This window comes from Callospermophilus lateralis, chromosome 11, assembly GCF_048772815.1.
Source record: "Callospermophilus lateralis isolate mCalLat2 chromosome 11, mCalLat2.hap1, whole genome shotgun sequence".
Taxonomy (NCBI): domain Eukaryota; kingdom Metazoa; phylum Chordata; class Mammalia; order Rodentia; family Sciuridae; genus Callospermophilus; species Callospermophilus lateralis.
Window position 1 is genome coordinate 14,014,324 of NC_135315.1, and position 19,716 is coordinate 14,034,039.

At 36.9% G+C, this 19,716-nt stretch overlaps 1 protein-coding gene across 14 annotated transcripts in view; it reads left to right on the plus strand.

Annotated features, from left to right (window-relative positions):
* Bptf (bromodomain PHD finger transcription factor) overlaps positions 1-19,716 on the plus strand; it is a 132,655-nt gene that overhangs the window by 94,058 nt on the left and 18,881 nt on the right. For 6 of the 14 annotated variants that reach the window (XM_076871612.2, XM_076871611.2, XM_076871615.2 and 3 more), the window contains 10 exons: positions 92-220; positions 2,546-2,696; positions 3,063-3,105; positions 5,499-5,745; positions 6,092-6,253; positions 6,469-6,620; positions 7,507-7,615; positions 14,135-14,340; positions 16,966-17,188; positions 17,883-18,802. In XM_076871612.2, coding sequence (XP_076727727.2) covers positions 92-220; positions 2,546-2,696; positions 3,063-3,105; positions 5,499-5,745; positions 6,092-6,253; positions 6,469-6,620; positions 7,507-7,615; positions 14,135-14,340; positions 16,966-17,188; positions 17,883-18,802 — 2,342 coding nt within the window. The remainder of the gene's footprint in view (positions 1-91; positions 221-2,545; positions 2,697-3,062; positions 3,106-5,498; positions 5,746-6,091; positions 6,254-6,468; positions 6,621-7,506; positions 7,616-14,134; positions 14,341-16,965; positions 17,189-17,882; positions 18,803-19,716) is intronic. The other 8 variants (XM_076871621.2, XM_076871623.2, XM_076871624.2 and 5 more) reach the window with 3 other exon arrangements.

A 19,716-nucleotide genomic window follows, 5' to 3' on the forward strand; every position in this document is an offset into this window, starting at 1 on the left:
AGTGTCTCTTTTTAAAAGCACCAGATATACCTCTTTGGTCTCTTAAGTTTTCTAGGTGGTTATTAATACTGTATGAATTAAATCACCATAGAAACATCTGAAACGGAAATCACAACAACAGAAATAATTAAGAGGCGAGATGTTGGTCCTTATGGTATTCGTTCTGAATATTGTATCAGGAAAATCATTTGCCCCATTGGAGTTCCAGAAGCACCAAAAGGTAAGGAATAGAAGAACTTCCATCCATTTGTTACTGACCAGTTAACCATATCTTTTATGAAATTTGATAGTAATTATTTCCTTAACTATTCAGCTTTCAAAAAAGCTCCCACTCTACCCCAAGACACACATCAGAATTCCATTAGGTACACATTTATGTCTACAGGTATTGTGCAGGCACAGGTAAGGTTCAGAGTGCCATAATAATACCTCTAGTCATGAAGATAAGGGATGTGGCTTTATGTCAGACCATTAGCTCCAGGAAGGGAGCTACCATTCTGTCTGGGTCATCTGGGTCCTGGCATCTTGAACAGAGTCTGATGTAAAGATTTATGGGCTCAGAGGTTAAAGTTATTGCAAAATATTCCAGTGTGCAGTATAGAAATAATTTAAAAGGTTATTTACTCAAAATTCATTCAGACTTCCATAAGAGATACTGTGTGGAAAATGAATAGGAGATCTGGCCCCTATTCTCAAGGAAGCAAAGAAAAAAATCATGTGTCAACATTATGTGCTAATGTGCTGCAAATAAGAAAGATTAATGGATGGTCCAGATTATAGATGTATAAATAGAGAAAAGTCAGTAATTCTATATGAACAAGAAATATATTTAGGAAAAATCTGTTAAGAAATTTATGAAAAGAAAATGTCATTAGGTTGAAACTTATTTTATAAAAATTAATTCTACTCTTGTGCACACATTTTTGAAAATTGATTAAATTGAAGACTTTATCTTGGTCACCAAAATGACAAGAATGGAGTTTTTGAAAGAACACCAAAAAAGTGGCACCTGTCCTGGTAGATGATGAAATATTACCATGATTAAAACAGCATTATCCCGGCACAGAAACAGATAGAGCTACAGATAGGAGGAGACGTTTCTGACAGGTCCTCCATCGCCTAGACCCCGTCTTCCAGTGCAGTTCCCTTTTCTTTGTCCTATATCACTTTGTATAGTCTAGGACCTCCTGCTGTTTCAGTTTCTTTCTGTTGCTTCCCTGTGATTGATTATATTGCTTCTCTGGCTCTGAACATGTGAAAAGTTTCAGTGTTTATCCTTCCTGTTTTATATATGTTTTAGTTGTAGACATGCACCGTTATTTCATTTGTTTGTCTTTATGTGCTTCTGAGGATCAAACCCAGTTTCTCACACACGCGAGACAAGCACTCTACCACTGAGCCATAACCTCAGCCCCCTTCTCCATTTTATTGTTTAAAATGTTATCATTAGAAGCTGTGATTTGATTTTGGTACTGGGGTTGAACATGGGGTGCTTTACAATTGAACTGCATTCCCAGTCTTAATTTTTTTTATTTTGAGGCAGTGTCTCACCTAAGTTGCTGAGGCTGGCTTTGAATTCGTGTTCTTCGCTGAGATTATAGGCCTGCACCACCATGTCCTGGTGTATCTTTTTTTTTTTTTTTTTTTTTTCAGTTGTAGCTAGACACAATACCTTTGTTTTGTTTCTATTTTTTCAGTGGTGCTGAGATTGAACCCAGTACCTCACGCATGCTAGGCAAGCGCTCTACCACTGAGCCACAACCCCAGCCCTGGTTTATCTATTCTTAATAGATTCAGATTTCTCCTTTATGTTGGGTAAATATAGTGAATCCCCCTTCTCAGTTCTGTGATACAGACATACATATTGCCATTGTTGTCTATGGCCAGGGAACCCACCCCAAGTGTGAGAGGAACATACTAGGTTTTTGAAGGAAGTTGTATTCATATTGGTGTTTGAAAGATAATTTGGTTTTAGTGAGATGTGGGGAGGGGACTCAGAATGGAATTCCAAGCATAGGGAAAAGGTCTGGTAGAAGAAGATTGGATTGTCTGCTTTTGGGGTGGTGGGAGGGAATTTAATCCAGGGGCAATTTACCACTGAGCTACGTCTTCCACCCCCAGCCCCAACCCCTTCCCCCCTTTAACTTTTTATTTTGAGACAGTTCTAAGTTGCTTAGGGCCTTGCTAAGTTGCTGAGGCTTGCCTTGAACTTGTAATCCTTCTGTCTCAGCTTCCTCAGCCACCGGAATTATAGGTATGCGCCACCTCCTTGTCGTACCACCTACTTTTGAAGTGAAATTTGATTGGAGCCCAGCCATACTTAGTTATGCATTGGCTTTGGCTCCTATCATGATACAAAGGCAAAATCGAGTAATTGCAACAGAAACCATCTGGCCCTGCATAGTCTTAAGTATTTATACCATCTGGCCCTTTAAGAAGAAAAATGTTTGCCAACCACTGCTTTTCATGATATGAGAGGTTATGCCAGAAGTACTCTAATTTTAGAAGCTATATTACTGAAAATATTCTGATTTCTTTTCCACAGAAACACCTACCCCTCAGCGGAAAGGCCTTCGATCAAGTGCATTGCGACCAAAGAGACCAGAAACACCCAAACAAACTGGCCCTGTTATTATTGAAACCTGGGTTGCAGAAGAAGAGTTGGAACTATGGGAAATCAGGGCATTTGCTGAGAGGTAAAGAAATGGTTACCACTTCCACAGATATTTGAGGGTTTTGTTACTTCAGAATTAAAGAACCACGATTTTAATAGCTTATTTAGTATATTCCCATTAATTTTATTTTACCTTTTGATTTCAAGTGGTGTGAATAGTTTATTAAGGTCCTGTTTCTAATTTTTAATGTGTTATTCATTGTTAGTTTCTGTTTTAAATGATTGATTGATTTATTTTTGGTGGGGATGGAAAACACTTATTTTAAATAGAAATAATTCCATGCTTTTGTATAAAACAAAGGTCCACCAGATTACATAAACATTAGATGCCAGATGTCTAATACCATAGATTCTGTTAAATTTCTCCCCTTTTTTTCGCCCCCTGCAGAGTGGAGAAAGAAAAGGCACAAGCAGTCGAGCAGCAGGCTAAGGTTAGTATGCAGAAGGTGGAGGCTCCCCTAAGACAGCAGCGATTGGCTACCTAGGAAAATTGCCTCCTGACAGAAATTTACATTTTGCAACAAAGTCATGCACCCCAAAAGCACAGTAACCATATATATGTGTGGACCTCATGTATATTTTTATTTCATTATGTGGTAATAACTCTGAGGGGTTGGGAATATAGCTCAGCAGTAGAGTGCTTGCCTCACATGCACAATAGGAGGTTGAGCCCCCAACACTGCAAAAAAGAAAAGAACTTTGTGATAACACCAAGCTATCGTTTTGCAAATAGTGTATGTATTTGGAGAGCATTGAAATAAATTTCTTTTATTATCTTTATAATTCCATGAATATTTTCAGAAATAATTTTTCCTGGAAAATTTCTATAGTCCATGAAAAAGCAAATTGTAGTAAGACTATATAGGGTTTATCAATCATAAAGCTATACTACTAGTTTCTTAGCATTTCCATACTGTAGTAAATGTAACGTAGACACCTAAATATTTGAGACCCTAAGAAAAGGTATGTATTTCTATTGAGAAGATACTTTAAAATTTTAGCCAAATTGAATATATAAACTTTTGGAACATAAAGTAGATCTATGTATATCTATAGTATTACTAACGTAGTTATACATAACTATTTAAAATTAGTTATTATATAAATCAGTGTTTCAAATTTCTGTTTTCTCACTTTTTTTAATATGTATTTTTTTAGTTGTAGATGGACATAGTACCTTTATTTTATTTATTTATTTTTTGGTAGTGCTGAGAATCAAACCCAGGGCCTTGCACATGCTAGGTGATTGCTCTATCACTGAGCCACAACCCCAGCCCCTGTTTTCTCTCTTTCTTTTTTTTTTTTTTTTTTAATATTTTTATTTTGTTTATTTATTTTTATGTGGTGCTGAGGCTCAAACCCAGTGCCTCACATATGCGAGGCAAGTGCTCTGTCACTGAGCCATAACCCAGCCCTGTTTTCTCACTTTCTATAAAACTTGTTTTTTCAAATTTTTACATATCTTTCAATTTACTGTATATTCTTATCTTCACCTAAAATTTGAAAAAAATAGCACATTTGGTTTCTGTAGATGTTATCTTTCACAGGAAGTTTATCCAAAAATCAGTTGTCTATTCACATAGCAACTGCCTAGTTGTTTTATGGATTTATTTTGTTATCTCTGCAGTGTTACATTTTTAAACTTTGTTACATTTTTAAATTTTAGTAAAGTGCATATTTTCAAATAGCCAATACTTCCAGTTTTGAAGTCCATAACCTCCAGTAAATAACTATTAAATGTATTCACTTTCTTTGCCTTCTTTTTTTTCTGATACCGACTGGTTCAGACAGATAAACTTCCTCAGTATCCAAAATTAAACTTTTGTTCTAAGGAATGAAAAACTATGCAAAGTATCTCACGTTATATTCAGGTGATTAGAGTGTGTACAAAATAGATTCAGGAGTGGATGTGATGTCATAGGTGAGCAATTTGCAATAGCAGAATATAGTGCATCATTGGAATTTGATCTTGCCTGACACCCCAGCTCCATCATGAACTAGCTCTGTGGCCTTGGACTAATTACACAACCTCTCTGCATCTCAATTTCCTTATCTTTAAAGTCACAATATGAGCAACCTTATTGGTTGATAGGAGCATTAAATAAGTTAATGAAGGTAAAACATCTGTTACAAATTGGCAGTAAATTCCATCCCTTGTTTTTACATGTGTACTCTTATGCTATTGGAAAATGTCAGCAATCTGTAATACAGTTCATCTTCAATCCTGTTTTTTTAAAGACCAGATTAGAATATTGTATATAGTATAAAGTATTTTTATGTGAAGTTGTTTAAACTGAATAGTATAAGAAGTTTAGAAAATAGTGTTTTATAGTTTTCAGCTTGCTGTGTTACAGGATTTGTCAATGGAATAATAATCTTAAATATTAACATGCTCCGTATGATTGGATAAATTAATGTACCATAATAAAACCGAAACCTTTTGCACTTCCCATCATTTGTTCTTTGCTCCAAATTTCACTGCTAAGTATCAAGGTGTTCCTTTCTTCAATAAAATTAATATATCTCCTTTACTTTTATTCTAAAAATTTGGATATTTGTGCAGGCCAGAAAAATTGGAAGATGTGTTATTTTCTGTTACGAACTCTTATAGTACTTGAAATATATGTAATGTAGAGAAATGAAAATACTGTCTTCCAGAAATTAAATTCAAGGCTAAATTTACATGGGCATATTTTCAGAAGTAAAATATCTTAGAAATTTAGTGCAGTTTCTTAGCGTAAGAAACATTGTGGCTGAACTTCTTGCAGAGTGGAATTTTTATTTAGAACGATTTTGGTTCGTGTTTTCTCTCCCTGACTCTTAGAAACGATTGGAGCAGCAGAAGCCTACAGTCATTGCAGCTTCTACCACTTCCCCAACAAATAGTACTACCAGCACCATCTCTCCTGCTCAGAAAGTGATGGTGGCCCCCATAAGTGGCTCAGTTACCACTGGAACCAAAATGGTATTAACTACTAAAGTTGGATCTCCAGCTACAGTTACATTCCAGCAAAACAAGAATTTCCATCAAACCTTTGCTACATGGGTTAAGCAAGGCCAGTCAAATTCAGGTACGCAACTATAGTGAAATGAAACTTTGCTTTCATTCAGGAAAAAGCATTTTCAGTCCTTTGCCTACTAAAATGAAACATTTCTTTAGAAAATTGTTTTCTTCTTTGGCTGGTTAAAAAAACAAGCTGTAACAGTTGGTTTGTTACAGATAATATTACATTAGCAAAATTCCTCTCTTACATTATTTCACTTGCAACATCTACATTGTTCACTTTGAGTGGAGAGGAATGTTTTATTAAAAATACAAGATGAGCCACATTTCATGCATTGGTACCCTTCCTAGAAGTCACTACGTTGCTGGTTATTTTAAATCTAAAGCTTATTAAATGTCTTATACCCCATTAGCCACCAGCACAGCTGCCACATCTGCTACAACCATTGCCAGCACAGGTCAGACGTTCCAAATTACAGGCAATCCAGTCACTATGGCAGGAAAAGTAATTACCAAACTGCCACTTCCTGCAAACAGCAAGATTGTCGCTGTAAATGTGCCAGCAACACAAGGAGGTAAGGGAAATGTGAAGAGTTTTAATTCACATTTGCCAGATCATACTGTTGCCATTATTTTCATTTCCTTTTCACTGATTTCAGTCCTCAGATCTCACATTTTATGTAGCCCACTATAAAACCCTGCCACACATAGTTTCTCCTCAGAAACAACCAGCACTTAATGCTTTTATGTAAAGGGGAAGTCCTTAATAACTTCTTCATCTTTTTTTAAGGTGTTGTTCAAGTACAGCAGAAAGTACTGGGTATCATTCCATCGAGTACAGGTACAAGTCAGCAAACCTTTACTTCATTCCAGCCCAGGACAGCAACAGTCACAATTAGGCCTAATACCTCAGGCTCTGGAGGAACCACCAGCACGTCACAAGTAAGAGTTCTTCCTGGGATGGTTCTCTTTGGAAGCATCAAGTGTTTCAGGTTGAAGGGTGTAGAGTGGCCTCTTCCCATATGAGTCTAGCTGATTTTTCTTTGTTTTTCATCTGTCACAAAGTACTTTTTGTAAAAATTCCATTTATGGAATTTAAGTAAAGCTGATACTTGAAGTGTTACTATTTAATATTTGTTAGTAGCACATTAGTATAGTTGATAAAAATAGGAATTACTTCTAGGATTTTATAAAGAAAACTGCATAAATCAGCAGTTAGCAACTGGACCTCCCCTCCTCTCGTCAAAAAAATGTGCTGTGCAGCCTAGCTAAGAGCTAGGAAGAAAGATAGTCAGATAGTCCGTGGCACTGTAAGTACTCTGTTATCAGCTGTTATGTAAAACATATAAGAAACGTTATTTCTAGTAGTAAAGCAAAGGTTTGAAGTTTTGCAGACATGAAAATGTTCTGTCTATAAGTAAAACTGGAATCTAATCTCCCTTAGTTTCTCATCTTACTCTTACATTGTCTGGGTTATAGCTATAGATTGGAGCTTAGATAAATAGGACTCGGCGTTTTCCTGTGAGAAGTAGTTACAGAGCAGAGTCTTGCTGGTTCTTTTCCTCCTTTCAGTCTGCAGATTGTTCTTGGTATCAGTGGCAAGGGATTTCATGTTATCTTATTTGGATTAAATTGAATTTTCTCTCCTTAAAATTTTGTTTTTGTTCCAATGCTTAATGTAATGAAAATGCAGTGTCCCAAGAGCCTCTGTTCATTTCTGTAGGCATGTTTATCAATATAGAGTGTTTAAAGATCTTGTGTTCTAAGTCCATCCTGCTTTAGTAACTTAAAAACATTTTTAATTAATTGCCCTTTGTGTCATTTATAGGTAATCACAGGGCCTCAGATCCGCCCTGGTATGACGGTGATTAGAACACCACTCCAACAGTCAACACTAGGAAAGGCAATTATTCGAACACCTGTGATGGTACAGCCAGGTATTCATCCATCTGGTATTATCATTTTACATCTAAGCAGCCAGTCCAGGAAGTCTGTAATACTCTGCATTGGGCACTCTGCATATTAGAAAATACCGATTTGAATTAATACTTCAGAGCATACTAAATTTCAAATCCATTATAGGATACATTTATCATGGGTATTATTTCAGTCTTGGCCTTGCCGTTAAGGAAAAAAAATGGGCTTTGTCAAGCAATAAAAATGTTAAAGAAACTTTTTTGGGGAGAGAGAGAGAGAGAGAGAGAATTTTTTAATATCTGTTTTTTAGTTTTTGGCGGACACAACATCTTTGTTTGTATGTGGTGCCGAGGATCGAACCCGGGCTGCACGCATGCCAAGCGAGCGCGCTACCGCTTGAGCCTCATCCCCAGCCCTTAAAGAAACTTTTAACGAATGGAATTGTGTAGGTTAAAAATCGTTGAAGTAAAAAAAAAAAAAAAAAAAAAAAAACCGCACTAAAGTTTGTATGGCAAAAGACAATCTAGAAAGGCTAAGAAACATAAAACAGCTTAAATCCAAATTATAAAGGTAGTGCTAGACCTTCATTTATCACAGTTAATGTCAGTGGCTTAAAACTACCATATTAAAAGTTGAAGTCTGGGGCTGGGGCTGTAGCTCACTGGTAAAGAGTTTTCCTCGCATGTGTGAGGCACTGGGTTCGATCCTCAGCACCACATAAAAATAAATAAAGATACTATGTGTTAGTCTATAACTAAATAGGGGGCTGGGGCTGGGGCTTAGCGATGGAGCGCTCACCTAGCACATGCGAGGCCCTGGGTTCAATCCTCAGCCCCGCATAAAAATAAATAAATAAAGGTATTGTCTCTAACTACAACTAAAAAATAGTTTAAGAAAATCTATAATTAAATAAATATTTTAACAAAAAAAATGTTGAAGTCTATAAAGATGGAGTAAAAACTAAAACACACACCTACACATTTATGAGAAATACTACCTAAAATCAAATTTCCAGAAAAGCTACAAAATAAAAAGATTTGCAAAGACATATAAAGACCACAGAAAGAAAGAAGGAATGAACAAGGAAAGCCCTACATAATATTCGATGTTTACAAAGAGAACAACAACACCACTAATTAAGACAAAATAATTTATGTTGGCTTAAAGATAAAAGTTGCAACAAACTGTAACCTGAGTCCTTATAAATAAAGAAGGATGTATATCAAAACTACTCAAAATCAAGGAGGCACCAGCAAGAGACCACAAATGCGCACCCACCTTTGTGCTTTCAGGAATGTACAAAGCATTCCTAAATATTTATTGGCTACTTGGTAGAAAAAAATCATTTTAAGTTACAAGTAAATCCCCAAAAGTAAAATGTGTATAGACCATGTTCTTGGTAATAAAGCTAGAAGTTAATAATAAGATCTACTAACCTTTATTTGTTTAGAAAATTTTCAAAACCTGTAAATAACTTTTGTTTCTAAACAATTTGTTTCTAAACAAATTTTCTAAACAAGTTGTAGAAATACGTTATCAAAAGCAACTTTAAGCCTTGATGCCAAAGCTGAACTCGGAGACATATTTAATTTATTCATTAAGTGTTTGAGCACCTACTCTAGGCAGTTGAAATTCATCTTAAGTCTTTTTTTTTTATTTTAGTTGTAGATGGACACAACACATCTATGTTTTTTATTTATTAATTTTTATGTAGTGCTGAGGATTGAACCCAGTGCCTCACTCGTGCTAGGTGAGTGCTCTACGGCTGAGCCTCAACCCCAGCAACAACAACACCAGACCCCCCACACACCCCCACACACCCCTCCCTTAAGTCTTAACCAGAAGTTAAGAAAATGTACTAAGCAAGTATTAAAAGGGAACAAAAGGGAGGAAATAAAAGCACAAGTACCAACAATTAAGAAACAAAAACGGAAAAAAAAATTTAAATCAGACAGATCTGTTGGAAGTCTTGAGAAATGGAAGGAAAATGCCAGTTCACAGAATTTGGAAGTTTGAGAAGGTGTAATGAAAGTAAACTTTTTTAAATCAAAAGGGAATTCTGAATAGGCATCTTTATGTTAAGACTTCTGGAATTCTCAGACTCCAAACTTAGGAACCATATCTATTTGAATAATATGGTGTAATTAAATATTGTGCTTATTAAATAAAAATCTCTTGTCCAAGGAAGAAATTTGGAAAGTTGCTACATTTTACCTACAAAAAGGAATTCTAGACAACACGGTTTCATGAGAAAAATTCTTTTAAATGGTTGGGAAATAATTTTCTTATTGTAAAACATAACAGGGCTGGGTCTGGGGATGTGGCTCAAGCAGTAGCGCACTCGCTTGGCATGCGTGCGGCTTGGGTTTGATCCTCAGCACCACATGCAAACAAAGATGTTGTCTGCTGAAAACTTAAAAAATAAATAAATAAATAAAAATAAAAAAAATAACAGGGCATAGAAGAAAAGATTCACAAAATATTTTATATTTGTTTTGCAGATTTAGTACAATTCTAATGTTAAACAGATCAGAGTCTTTTTTAATTTGTTTTTTAAATAAAAAGCAATCTTCTGCCAAGCATAATGTTGTATCCCTGTAATCCCAGCTACTTCAAAGCCCAGCCTGGGAGTTTTAGCAAGACACTGTCTCAAAATAAGAAGTAAAATACAGCTTAGTAGTAGAGGGTGTGCCTGGCATGGGCCACCTTCTCTTCCCCAGCATCCCCCTACTCCGCCCCCCAAAACACCATCTTCTACACCTAAGCAGCATTTACTTTAGAAAAGAAAGGATAATTTGTTATTTCAGTTAATATTTCAGGGATAGTTGATGAAATTCAATACTATTCTGATTTAAAATATAGCTGTCAGGCAGGTAACTAAAAGAAAAAATTAAGAAGAAAATAAAATTGATATTAAAGGGTAAAATTCTTAGAAAACTGAAACTTTTGATAAATTTCCAGATGAACTGTTTCTCCTTGATGTCATCTGTAGATGAAATCATCTTTGTCTGACACACATATGTGAATCTAGAGCTTCCAAACAGCCCATACCTGGGGTTTTACCATTTTTCTTCCCTTAAGTCTTAAATGCCCTGTGAGGGTAGAGTTTGATGAACTGCCCAACCTTGCTCTCCAGCTGTGCAGTGCTCATTTAATGTCCTTAACAAAGTTTGCCTTGACATAATTGTTTCTTTTTTTAGTTGTACATGGACACAGTACCTTTATTTTATTTATTTATTTTTATCTGGTGCTGAGGATCGAACCCAGCACCTCACACGTGCTAGCAAGTGCTCTACCACTGAGCTACAACCCCAGCCCCATAACTGGTTCTTAGTAGTAGTGACAATAATAACAACTCTTATGTACTGATTACTTCTGTGCCAGAATATATCTTCTTCATTCATAAATTCTCATTTAATCTTTATATAAAATAGGTACTGATATTATCCCCATTTTGTACACAAAGAAACAAGCTCAGGAGAATGTTGAGTAATTTCTCAAATTATTAAGCTGGATGGGACTTAGTTTGGATTTGTCTGATTTTTAAGTCCATATATTAATTTCTTCATTCAACAAATATTTAGTACTACTTATGTGTCAGACACCATTCCAGACCCAGACGAACTAATTAGCCAAAATTACTGCCCTTATGAAATTGAAAATACAAAGTAGATAATAAGCAGATAAATTATATTACATAATGTTGTATATATATGTTTAAAATATTATTGTATAAACAAAGTTTTACAAACAATAAAATGATCAGTACCTTGGAAAATGGAAAGGAGGATGATAGGAATTTTGAAGAGCTGGGGTTTGGGTGTGATTTTCAGGGAGGGTTGGATTTTAAAAAAGACAGCCAGAGAAAGGTAAAAATTAGAATTCATTGAGAAGGTGAAATTCTAATAAAGACCTGAAGAAGTAAGAGAGCTGAGAACATGTCTCAGGAAAGAGTTTCCATGCAGAAGGAACAGCAAATGTGAAGGCCTTGGAGTAGAAGTGGGCCTGATTCATTCAGGAAAGGCAAGTGATGAGGCTTAGAGAGGACAGACTGGGCGAGGCTGAGAAGGAATTAAGTTCCATTACACTGGAACTTAACGATCCATCTTCCCACTACCACACCAGCCTTTCTTAAAATGGGATTCACAGTCTCCCAAGTTCTAATTACAGTTATTCAATTTTGAATTTGGATTTTGATGATAATCTAAAACTAACACATACATATTGGATTATTAATGAGCTTCATAGACTTCATCAGTACCAATCCTTTTATCTGTTTATGATGACGATTTATTAGTTCCAGGTAATTAAATTAAGTGATAACTTTTCATGTATTGTTCCTTAAGCAGCAGTGCACAAGGACATAGTGTTGAGGTCCAAAAGCTCTCAGATTTAAAGCACTTGACCACTGTGTCTTTTGATTCTTCTGGAGTAAATAGATGAGAAGAACTAAGAAAAGTTTAGAAGGAGTAATAAAAGAAAACTTGAATTGCCAGTTGTTAAAACGTAAGTTCACCAGAGTTGGTGGCATGATACTAAAGAAAACTACACAGTAAGGTATAATTTAAAAGTTGTTGTGTATGAACATTTGCTGTATGACAAAAGTGTCATTTTTGAGTCAGTGGATTATGCCAGAATAATTGACTTACATTTTGGGGGTGGGAAATAGACTTCTGTCTCACAACATAACACCGTGACCAAAAACACACGTTGAATATGTGTCTAGTGAGAGAGACTGCATGATGGAGGAAAACTTCAAGAGTAATAGTTAAAGAAAAAAAATAAATAGCAAAACACCTAAATTAAAAAGCCTAGTCTACTTGACTACATTAAAATTTTTTATAGGTTTAGAAATAAATAAAATTGAAGGCAAAGTGGGAAAAATATATTATTTTAAAATGTATATTAAATAAGTGGGGAAATTAGAGAAATGGACAGAGTAATGAGAGTAGGAGTTCACAAATGAAGCATAATGACTTGAAACAGTTTAAATGCTGAATGTCTGTGGTAATTGAGGAAATTCAGGCACTGTGATACTTCTGATTGCTGAAGTATTTTAGGTTTTGAAGAGATGAGCACTCAGAGATGGAGTGGGAGTTTAAATTTGCATATACTTTCTTTTTTTTATTATTTCTTATATATGTGACAATAGTGGAGTGCATTACATAATTTTTTTGCATTACAATTCTTAATACACTTTTATACCACAATTTTATCAAATTGCAAATGCTTTCTTAAAACTCAGTATTATGTTCCTACTGTGAACCCAGTAATATATTGATATGAGTTTATTCTGAGGAAATCACCAGAAGCATACAAAAATTTGTAATGAAGGGTTTTAAATCCCCCCCCTTTTTTTGTACCAGGAATTGAATCCAGGGGCACTTAAGTCACTGACCCACATCCCTAGCCCTTTTTGTTTTTTATTTTGAGACAGAGTCTCACTGAGTTACTTAGGGCCTTGCTAAGTTGCTGAGCCTGGCTTTGAATTCATGATCCTCCTGCCTCAGCCTCCCCAGCTGCTAAGATTATAGACATGCACCACCACCCCTGGCTTTTTACTCTGTTTTAACAAAGAAAAATGGGAAATATTCTGAAATTCCAAATAGATTCATGTACAGTTTATCCAGTAACACAAAATGTCATTTAGCTATATTAAAAGTGTGTGTGTGTGTGTGTGTGTGTGTATGGAAAAAAGATAGGAAGTAAATATAAAAATTTTTAAAATCTGATGTCATTCACTAGTTAGTAATGAATCTATAAATGTCATTAGCTACCACATAATTACCTTTAACAGCAGGGGGGGATTCCAATTGCCCTTTTCTTCTAGTCTCACCAAGTTAAACAAGAAAATTTTAGAAAACTATAGAGGCATTTCAGTTAAAATGCATTCAGTGGACATTTATTGAATAATTACAATGAATGCATTCTTTAAATACTTTGCCCTAGTTTTGAGGATATAATGGCACTTGCCCTCTTGGTTCTCCAAAAATACCTGTTAGAGCCAAGTGCACACCTGTAATTCCAGTTACTCTGGAAGCAGAGGCAGGAGAATCTCAAAGATCACACTAGCCCAGACAACTGAAAGACCCTGTCTACAAATAAAAAGAAACAAAAAGGGCTGGGTTGTAGCTCAGTGATAGAACGCCCCAACAGTACTATCAGCAGAAAAGAAAAAAAAAAAAAAAGTAAGCTTATATTTAGAAATATAAGAAAAGGAAACCTTATAAGTGCCTTATTTTTACATGTTCTCTTTTGTCTTCCCTGTTGTCATTTTGGCTTTTATCAAAAAATATTTTTTTTGCACTCTACTAGAGATAGCAGGAACTAGATAATGGTTGCCACTAAAATAGACTCACTGACACCCAAGTGGGTCCTTTGGGTGTGGGACTATGTCTGTGAATGCATCCTTGGGCTGTTGGCATCTCAGTGTCTTTGAAAATTGAAAAGAATACATTTCTCTGAAGTGCTTGAGTTATTTGAATTCAAAATAAGGCTAAGGGCACATGAGCATTTAGGATATTTTGCTGATTGTACAGGCACTCCTCAGCAAGTCGTGACTCAGATCATCAGAGGTCAGCCTGTTTCCACTGCCATCTCTGCCCCAAGCCCAGCTTCATCAACACCTGGACAGAAAGGAGCATCAACTGCAAGTCTACAGCCTCCAACTCCACAGTCCCCTCGCCCCCAACAAGGACAGGTGAAGCTTACCATGGCTCAGCTTACTCAGTTAACTCAGGGCCACGTAAGTAATTTAACTTTATCTTTATTTTCTTATTTTATTTTTTATTTATATTTTAATTTTTATTAGTTGCTCGAGACAATACAATGATCTTGACATATCATTTTATTCATTTGATTCAAATGGGGTATGAATTCTCATTTTTCCACGTTTACAGATTGCAGGATCACATTGGTTATTCAGCCACGTATATACATACATTAACTTTAGAGGTGATCTTATTCATTCTTGCTGTAAGTTTAAAAACATGTCCTGATTTTTGATAGGTTTAAAAATGTGCTTATTTTAAGAAGGCTGCTTCCTGGAGTCCAAGAAGATTACTTAACCAGGTGCCATGGTGCACGCCTGTAATCCCAGCTCCTTGGGAGGGTAAGGCAGGAAGATCACAAGTTCAAAGCCAGCCCTTAGCAATTTAGCAAGAACATACCTCTAAATTAAAAAAAAAAAAAAAAAATTTAAAGATGGGCATGTAACTCAGTTTTAGAGCACTATCGGGTTTAGTCCCCAGTTCTGTAACAAGAAAAAAAAAAAAAGTGTACTTCTTATAATGCAAGATATAGTAAATCCCCCTGTGGAGTCCCAACTACCAAAGGTTTATTAGTTAGCCAGTTTCCACGGGAAAACCAAATTTTGACTACATTAAACTGGTTCCTTGGAAAATGCAATATTGTCTTCCAATATTGTCATCCATTATTGATTAATAGATTGAATGCAGTTCCCATCAAAATCCCAAGACGTGTTTTTTGTTGTTGTTGTTGTTGTTTTTTGTTTTTTGAAAGAACTGCACTAGCAGATTTTTAAGATTTAAATGAAAGTACAAAGGATCAAAAATAATTAAGGTACTGTTGAAGAATGGGAGGGTTTGTCCTGTGTGATAACCTTATATACATATTAACTATCACCCTTCACCAGTTCATAAAGTGAGTTACTAAGGCAGGGATAGACAGACTAACAGAGCAGTAGAATGCAGAATGTGACCTCCACTTATGTGGACACTTGTTATATGACAGGTGACACCACATAAAAATAAACAACTAAAGTACAGGTAGTGTGTCCATGTATAGCTAAAAATATATATATTTAAAAATAAGGGTAGTGGCGCTGGGGTTATGGCTCAGCAGTAGAGCGCTTGCCTCACACCTGCAAGGCCCTGGGTTCAATACTCAGCACCACATAAAATTAAATAAAATAAAGTTATTGTATACAACTATAAATATATATATATATATATATATATATATATATATTTATATAAATATTTTTTTAAAAAAATAATGGTAGTGGTTACCTCTAGGGGAAAGGAAGAGAATCAAGATGAGGGCACATTACATGGGAGCTTCCTGGGTATTGGCAACAATGACCAGAGTGGTGGTTTTATAGATAATCACTTGATAATTGTTCTTTAAATTATTCTTGGTGTTTTGTGTATTTTTGAGCTTGCACAAAAAGTGTAAATCTCAAGCTGGGCACAGTAGCACATGCCTCTAATCCTAGTGGCTAGGATTGGGAAGCTGAGGCAGGCAGATTAAAAGTTTGAGGCCAGCCTCAGCAACTTAGCAAGGCCCTAAGCAACTTAGCAAGACCTTGTCTCCAAATAAAAAATAAAAGTGCTATGGATGTGGCTCAGTGGTTAAGCACCTCTATGTTCAATCCCCAGCACCAAGGGGGAAGGAACATATACTTTTTTCTTTTTCTTGAAAAGCAAGAGTAAATAAGCTTTGAGAGATTCATGAGTATAGTGAGCTCAGTACATAGACTTTGTGGCATCAGTTTTGGCAATTGGGAATTGTGGGATTATGTTTCACTTTTGCTTTCTAATTCTTTGCCATGTTCCTGGCAGTCAAAGATTACTAGATTAAGGTTGCTAGGTTCTTGTCCTCATTTTTTTTTTTTTTTTTTTTGTAGTGCTGGTGAGTGAATCCAGGGCCTTGTGCATGCAAGGCAAGCACTCTACCAACTGAGCTATAATCCCCAGCACCCTTGTCCTCATTTTGACATTTGCTCAGACCTTTGTGACCCTCCTGTATTGGGGTTTGCATTTGATACCTGGAACCCTAAGCTTTTTTTACTTCAGGTCACACACACACACATACACACACACACTCACACACAATTTGATGCACATTGAGAAAATCAAAACTCAGGAGACCTGGGTTCCTTATTTTAGCTCATCTTTATCTTGGGCAGGGGACTTGACCTTTCTAACTGGACTTTTCCCAAGTCCATTATTAGTATCAAATGAGGCGGTATATATCAGTGTACTTGGAAAATGTCAGGTTATTTAAATTCAGTATTTTGTTGAGCCCATACTTATTCACTCCAGTGTCTTATTTTATAGATCAGGAAACTTGGATCTGGAGGATTGATGTTGCTCATAGATAGATATCTGACTGTCCATTTGAAGAGCTTGATCTGGAACTCCGGATTGTTGTTGTTTTTTTCCACCAAACACTCCACATATCCTTATTTTAGCTTGTCTAAATTCTTACTGATAGCATTCCTTAGATATTCAAATATATTTTTTTCATTATGGTGAGGGATCTTTACAACATGAAAATGATATAGTAAAATGCTTTACAGACTGGTGTTTTGAACACTGTTTACCTGCCGTGTGTTTTTTTTCCACAGGGTGGCAATCAAGGTTTGACAGTAGTAATTCAAGGACAAGGTCAAACTACTGGACAGTTGCAGTTAATACCTCAAGGGGTGACTATACTCCCAGGTCCAGGACAGCAGCTCATGCAAGCTGCAATGCCAAATGGCACCGTTCAGAGGTTCCTCTTTACCCCATTGGCAACAACAGCCACGGCAGCCAGTACTACGACTACCACGGTGTCCAGTGCAGCAGCAGGTAGACTCTGGGCTTCCTGAGAGAGCCACATGTTATTACCATTTGTTGCTGGGCTGATGGAGATGAGAGGATTAATACTTACCTTTAACAGGACAGTCCTCAAGCCAGTGAGCTAAGCAATTGACATAGCCTCAGAACATTTCAGTGCCTTGGAGCTTTCCTGTCTCTACTACCCCTTGTTTCCATTAAAAAAACAAACAAACATACTCACAAATAAAAAGAGGGGCAGAGTAACAGGTTATCATGAGAACTATGCCCGCACTTCCTCCTTGCCGAGCCTCGTAGGTGCTGAGGGTTGTCACAGAGATGATCTCAGGGAAGGTACCTACTCCAGCTCAGATTCTGTGATTACAGGGTCCTGTTATTAACTGCCAGCATCCATAAGAGAAAAGAGAGGCTTGATATTACCCTGGCTCAGAAGACCTTGTTCATTTCCAGAGGCTGCATCTTACTTTGGAAGCCAATTCTCTGGAGAGTTAGAAAAATATACAGAGGCCAGCCAAGAAGCAGGTCTCCCTCTCCCCAGTTCAGGAGAGTCCTAACCCAGGCATATCTAAGTGGATCTCTTCAAAGATTGTACTCTTTTATCCCAGAATCTAGAATTATCAACTTGAGGAAATCCCTTTCACATTCTTCTTTAACCACAACCATATGTTCTAGAATAATAGAAATGCTTTGTCTTTCTTTTTCACAGGTTCAGGTGAACAAAAACAGAATAAATCATCACCCCAGACACAGGTGCAACAAGCCAAAACCCTGCCACCAGCTCAGTCATCCAGTGTGAGTCCTGCAGAAGCCCAGCCACAGACTGCTCAGCCTTCAGCACAGCCCCAGCCCCAGCCCCAGCCCCAGCCCCAGTCCCCAACTCAGCCTGAAGTTCAGACTCAGCCTGAAGTTCAGACCCAAACAACTGTTGCGTCCCATGTCCCTTCTGAAGCACAACCCACCCAAGCACAGTCATCCAAACCCCAAGTTGCATCACAGTGCCAGCCTCAAAGTAATGCCCAAGGACAGTCTCCTGTTCGTGTCCAAAGTCCACCACAGACTCGAATACGTCCATCAACTCCATCCCAAGTGTCTCCTGGACAGCAATCCCAGGTTCAGACTACAACCTCACAACCGATTCCAATTCAGCCACATACATCTCTTCAGATTCCTTCCCAAGGCCAGCCACAATCACAACCCCAGGTACAGTCTTCAACTCAAACTCTTTCGTCAGGACAAACGTTAAATCAAGTTACTGTTTCATCCCCATCCCGTCCTCAGCTACAAATACAGCAGCCACAGCCCCAAGTCATTGCTGTGCCTCAGCTGCAACAAGTCCAGGTTCTCTCTCAGATCCAGTCGCAGGTTGTGGCTCAGATACAGGCTCAGCAAGGTGGTGTGCCCCAGCAAATCAAACTCCAGTTACCTATTCAAATTCAGCAAAGCAGTGCTGTGCAGACTCACCAGATTCAGAATGTGGTTACAGTGCAGGCAGCCAGTGTGCAAGAGCAGTTGCAAAGGGTTCAGCAACTCAGGGATCAGCAGCAAAAGAAGAAGCAGCAACAGATAGAAATTAAGCGTGAACACACCCTCCAAGCTTCTAACCAAAGTGAAATCATTCAGAAACAGGTAAAGTTATTAAGTCAAAGCAGCATGTTCAGTAGCTTGAAATATTGTGCTGTGCAGTAGACTTAGTGTTTGGTTGTGTTAGGTTTCCTAAATGAGACAAAAATCATTGATGTTCAAATAGAAGCAGCACTGGGTGGACCAAAAGCAGCAAATGACTGCAATGGTTTGGAACTCTTTTATTGGCTCTAGAGAGTCAGTGCTTATGAGTAACTTCCTATATTTCAGAACTAAGATGGGGGGGGGAAGAATTTTGAATTTAAATATCATTAATACAAAATTTGAAGATTTTAGCCTTAAAGCTACTTCAGGCATTATAGCAATTCATTTGAAGTTATTTGCAGTTGTCATTTCTTAGTATGCATAGAAACTACACAAATTGTAGAGAGATTAACTCATTTGCATTTCTAGCCACACCTTGTAAAAATGTTTTAAATACTGTTCCATAGCGTCAATAAAAAGTGGCACCATGTAAGGACATCTTGCAATAGCATTTTAGTAAAGCAAGGCAATTTAGATGATTGAGAATTATTCCACTACACTGCAGTCGCACATACATCCTCTCCCATTACTGGAGAAAGCTTTGCTTTTCGTCTACAGTGCACTCCATTTCGCATGAGCCAGGAATTTGAGTGTGGATTCCAGGTGTTACCAAGTCACAAAACTCTCTTAACCCTGAACTATCTCATTAAAACTCCTTTCTTTCCAGCCACACAGGATTATTAAAATGATTAAATGAGATCATGTTTGTGATTTTAACATGTAAGGTAATATTCCTATAAAATTAAGTTATGTAATTTGTTTATATGCCTAATCTTATCTAGCTTTCAGTACTGTATAATCTATGAATTGAAAATTTTTCCAATATCTTTCTTTATAATCTTTATATAAGGGGAGATGGGAACACAATTCTTTAA